Source organism: Mandrillus leucophaeus, unplaced genomic scaffold, assembly GCF_000951045.1.
Source record: "Mandrillus leucophaeus isolate KB7577 unplaced genomic scaffold, Mleu.le_1.0 Scaffold638, whole genome shotgun sequence".
NCBI classification, from domain to species: Eukaryota; Metazoa; Chordata; class Mammalia; order Primates; family Cercopithecidae; genus Mandrillus; species Mandrillus leucophaeus.
The window spans coordinates 754,785-759,952 of NW_012106897.1; the positions used below are offsets into that span (position 1 = coordinate 754,785).

A 5,168-nucleotide genomic window follows, 5' to 3' on the forward strand; every position below is an offset into this window, starting at 1 on the left:
TAAAAATACAAAAAAAAAAAACCATTAGCCGGGCGTGGTGGTGGACGCCTGTAGTCCCAGCTACTCAGGAGTCTGAGGCAGGAGAATGGCGTGAACCCAAGAGGCGGAGCTTGCAGTGAGCCGAGATCGCGCCACAGAACTCCAGCGTGGGTGACAAAGCGAGACTCTGTCAAAAAAAAAAAAAAAAAATTAAAAAGTCTGGTTTATGTATGTTTAACTTACTGAAATATAAAATGACAGTTAATGTTTTTGTTTGGTAGTTTTTTTGTTTGTTTGTTTGTTTGCTTTTGAGAGAGAGGGTCTCACTCTGTTGCCCAGGTTGGAATGCAGTGGCATGATCTCAGCTCACTGCAACCTTCACTTCCTGGACTCAAGTGATTCTTGTGCCTCAGCCTCCCAAGTAGCTGGGATTACAGCTATGCCACCACACCTGGCTATTTTTCTTTTTTGTATTTTCTGTAGAAACAGAGTTTCACCATGTTGCCCAGGTTGGAATAGTTATGATAGTATATGATAAGACTGGGTGTGATGGCTCATGCCTGTAATCCCAATACTTTAGTAGGCTGAGGCAAGTGGATTGCTAGAGCAAAGGAGTTGGAGACCAGTCTGGCCAACATGGCGAAACCCTGTCTCTACAAAAAATACAAAAATTAGCCAGGCATGGTGGCACACTCCTGTAGTCCCAGCTACTTGGAGGCTGAGGTGGAAGGATTGCTCAAACCCTGGAGGCAGAGGTTGCTGTGATTATGCCAGTGCAATCCATGGTGAAACCCTGGCTCTGCAAAAAATAAAAACATTAAGCATGGTGGCACACATCTGTAGTCCCAGCTACTTGGAGGCTGAGGTGGGAGGGTGGCTCAAAGCCTGGAGGCAGAGGTTGCTGTGATTGTGCCACTGCAATCCAACTTGGGCAACAGAGCAAGACCCTGTCTCAAAAAAAAAATGAATTAATTAAATTAAATGTATTACAGTTGTTAATTGATTATTTTTGTTGCTTTTTGTTTGTAGGATGAAAAGGGACAAAAATACTTTGGCCTCCCTGATTTTACTAGTAAAAAAATAAAAAATAAAAATCCCAACTTTTTTCTGGTTTTAATTTTAAAATTGCAGAGATTACTCTTTAGTTTTTAAAAATCACAAAATAGTGATTGGAGAGGAATATCCAATCACTTAAGTCAGCCTCACTACTATACTGTGCAGATATTTTTACGTAATGCATGGTAGAATTACTTATTACTCAGCTCACAGGACAACTTGAATGTGTAGATTACAGAATGAATTCAGGAATGGACATCACAAATTACAGAACATTGATGCATTTTAGGTGGAAAGCAAGGTAATGAGGAAGATAGTTGAGAAACTGTGATAAAAAGTTGGGCAGTACACCTTGAACCTGGCTGCTGTCAGGCAAGCAGAGGGACATTTCTACCCCTGCTTTTACAGAGTCATTGCTTTTCCCAGGCTTCCCGGATGGCAGAGTAAGGCGGAGCTCCTTCAGAGAGAGTGAGCCTGCTCAGGACTTCAAATTATACACAACCTACATCGTGTTCTTGGTGATTTTAAATTAGCCATAGTTAAAATTTCAAGTTTCCTGGTTTTAAAAAGTATTTTATACTGTATTTAAATATCAGAAATCTCCTGTGCTTTGGCATATTTTTTAAATGAATTTGTCCTTAACAGTTTCCAAGGGAGACACTCAAGGTTATCACTGAGTTGGAAATGAAGATAATGTTTTAGCATTTTGTTTGAGACAAGTTTTGTTCATTTGGCTTAATTTTATATTAATCGTTGAAGATGCTGATCGGTGTTTGGGGTTTTGTTTATTTGTTTTTCATTGCTATTAGGTGGCTTCAGCCAGATTCATATGCTGATCCTCAGAAAACATCTTTGATCCTGAATAAGGATGATATTCGTTGTGGTTGGCCTACCACCATAACTGTTCAAACAAAAGACCAGTATGGGGATGTGGTACATGTTCCCAATATGAAGGTAATTATAACTGGATTAAATTAGCAGACATCCATATACTGGCTATGGTGACTGATAACATTTTAGAAATGCCAAGTGCTGAGAGTCCATTTGTTTTACAAACCTCTTTATATAATGGGTGGTGCTGAAAGTTTGTTTAAATGACTTGCTTATATTAAGTAGTCCCCAAGTTTCCAAGTTACATGTATTTTTTTGTGAGTTTGTTCTTTACATTTTGCTACCTGTTATGGTGACTCAAAGGAGGGATAAGAAAATATCCATCTAAAGAGTGCCAGGCACATAGAGGGAAGACCCTCAATACGTATTGATTGAATAAATGCATGAAAGAATACATTTTTAAATTTTGTATATAGCTTTGAAAGACTCAAGTACATTCTGTGTTTGGTATAATTGAAACCACATTTAAAAAATAACACTCATTAAATAATTTAGAAATATATGAGTTTAGATTGTAAAAGAATGAGGAATTGAAATAGTTGCATAACATATTGATGAATATAGAGTTTTTAGGATACCTCTTACCTGAAATAATAATTAATCATGATGTTTCAGAGCATGTTATACATAATTATTTGTGATTTAATCTGTTAATATGAATATCTCATTTAAAACTTTTATTTCTGAAAAATTTATATTGAATAAAATTGTATATAGGCAGTCCCCAGCCCTCTCCTCCTTCAAAGTTGTCTTATAGAGTGATTGGTTATTTGAAGCTTAGAGTTGATTAAGCCACAAAATCCTCTTTGCTCATAGGACAGCTAATTTTGCCGCAATATTATTTTCAGTAGAACTATTTCAACTACTTCATGCACTTATTCATTTATAGCATAAAGAAGTACAATGCCAATGTAGCATCTTACCTGACTAAGTAAAAAATAAGAGCACATTGTTTAAATGACTTAAGACTAGTAAATAAAACTGTATGGAAAAGCTTTCAACCCTGATGCTAAATCAAAATCAGTCTTTTAGCAGTGTCTTTCAAATATTTGGCCATGATCCATAGTTAGAATTTTTATTATAATCCAAAGATATAAAATAAATATATGATGGAGTAGTGTCTATGTAATAGCATATATTAAGTACATATAATTTACTTTATATATTCATACACACATACGTACATAATATGCTATACTCTGATATTTTCTCTAATTTTTTAAGGCAAGTCATACCCTTCACAAAGTGAGTTCATGCCTACTTGGAATTATTCTATAAAATGCAAAAAGCATCACAAATTATAAGAAAAAAATGAATTAAAAATAAAGTTATCCTGATAGTGATATGAAAAAAATGACTACTCGAGGATGGAATTTTGATCACAGTACAATACACATTAAGATATTGAAGGACTTGTATATTGTGTATTCACTGATGAATTTCTTAATGTAGTGAGTTGTTAAATCCAGTCTTTGAACCCTCAAGATTAAGTTTTTTATTCATGTGACAACATTCTAATACCATGTTCCTACTGTTATGCTTCTGGTATTTCTTTAGTTGTATTTTCTTTCTTGTGTTTTCTCCTTTGCACCTTTTATTATCTCTTTTGATATCTGGGTTGTTTATATCTTGCATTCATAGTCAGACTTTATCTTTTTTTCTTTTCATCTTAGAGTTCTTTTTTTAACCATATGATGGATCCACTTTTTTTTTTCCTCTCTTCCCCTTCCCTCTCCTCTTTCACTTTCCCCTCCTTCTGCTTTTTCCCTCTTTTCTTCCTCTTCTTTCTCCTCCATATATTTGCTTCTCCTGCTTTGTATCTTTCCTTCCCTTAAACCTCTTACTCAGTGTACTCTAAATTCCTTTCAGATTTATCCAATTTAGAAACTTTATAGAAAATCACTCTAAATACTATCTAGAAGAAGTGATTTGTGCTCCTACTGATATTTAATTTATTAATATCATATTATATTAGCTGGAAACAAAATTAACCTATTTTACTTTCAGCCTATTAGTATATGAAGTCTCAGGAGTACTTTAGACTGTTCAGAAATTGTTAAAAGCTTTGTGCAGCAATAGCTAATTATTTGAAACATAAAAATTGATTTACAGCTAATATTTCAATGAGTTCCAAAATGCTTTAGAAAGCAACAAGTGTTATTGTTACAGTTTTTTAACTTATAAAATGACTTGTTTCCTACATGTGATAAAATGAGTTAGAACTAAACACACATATTGTACTAATGTCAATTTCCTGGTTTTGGTTCAGTACCATCAGTGTTTGACAGTGTTGGATAAAATGTAGCCATTGGGGGAACCTGAGTGAAGGGTACATAGGACATTTCATCTATTTTGAAACTTCTTGTGAATTAAAAAAAAAAAAAAAAGTTTATTTTAAGGAAATCTTACTTATTGACAAGAGAAAGTCACATAGGAAATAAAAGAGTAACTTTTTTAAAGTAGCACAGTTTGTAAAAGAAAGCAGAATGGTTATTCTATAATGTCTCAGTTTTCTTAGAGTATAAATTATTCAATGATTTACTTCAAGGTTCATGGTGCATACAGACATAGACTCTAGTGATAATTTGTTAAATACTTAGGGTAAATATAGTTGCCTACAGAAAGGTTAAATTGAAATAGTATGTATAAAAATAGTGTCTGTTATTTAAAATCAAATATGTTTGAGACAAGAGAGTTCCCTTGACCCCTTTGTGAAACTTGACGTGGGTGTGGTGTGGCTCATTTACTTGGCTTCTGCACTCAAACCCCTTACAGGATAGGGAGCACCCAGGCAAGCCCCTTTGGGCTTGTGTCTAGGGGTGTGTCACAATTAATGCTATTTTAGCTTTGTTGTCTGTGGATGGCTAAGTGTTCAACAGCTCAGTGAAGAATCAGCATGACACCCTTTTTGGATTCCCGCACCCAGTGTGTCCTGAATTCTTGTCCAGCATTCAGGAAGAATCAGGTCATACGAACAGGTGATGAATGCGTGAATGCGGCGTTTTTGTTTTTTTTTGTTTGTTTTTTGAGACGGAGTCTCGCTTTATCGCCCAGGCTGGAGTTCTGTGGCGCAATCTCAGCTCACTGCAAGCTCCGCCTCCCAGGTTCACGCCATTCTCCCGCCTCAGCCTCCCGAGTAGCTGAGACTACAGGCGTGTGCCACCACACCTGGGTAATATTTTGTATTTTTAGAAGAGACGGGATTTCACCGTGTTAGCCAGGATGGTCTCGATCTCCTGACC

General features: G+C 35.7%; 1 protein-coding gene across 1 annotated transcript in view; it reads left to right on the top strand.

The window, feature by feature from the left end:
• The window catches only part of MYCBP2 (MYC binding protein 2, E3 ubiquitin protein ligase), a 271,487-nt gene that overhangs the window by 155,876 nt on the left and 110,443 nt on the right, over positions 1-5,168 (top strand). The window contains exon 45 of the mRNA XM_012000660.1: positions 1,795-1,989. Within this exon, the coding sequence (XP_011856050.1) occupies positions 1,795-1,989 (195 nt within the window). The remainder of the gene's footprint in view (positions 1-1,794; positions 1,990-5,168) is intronic.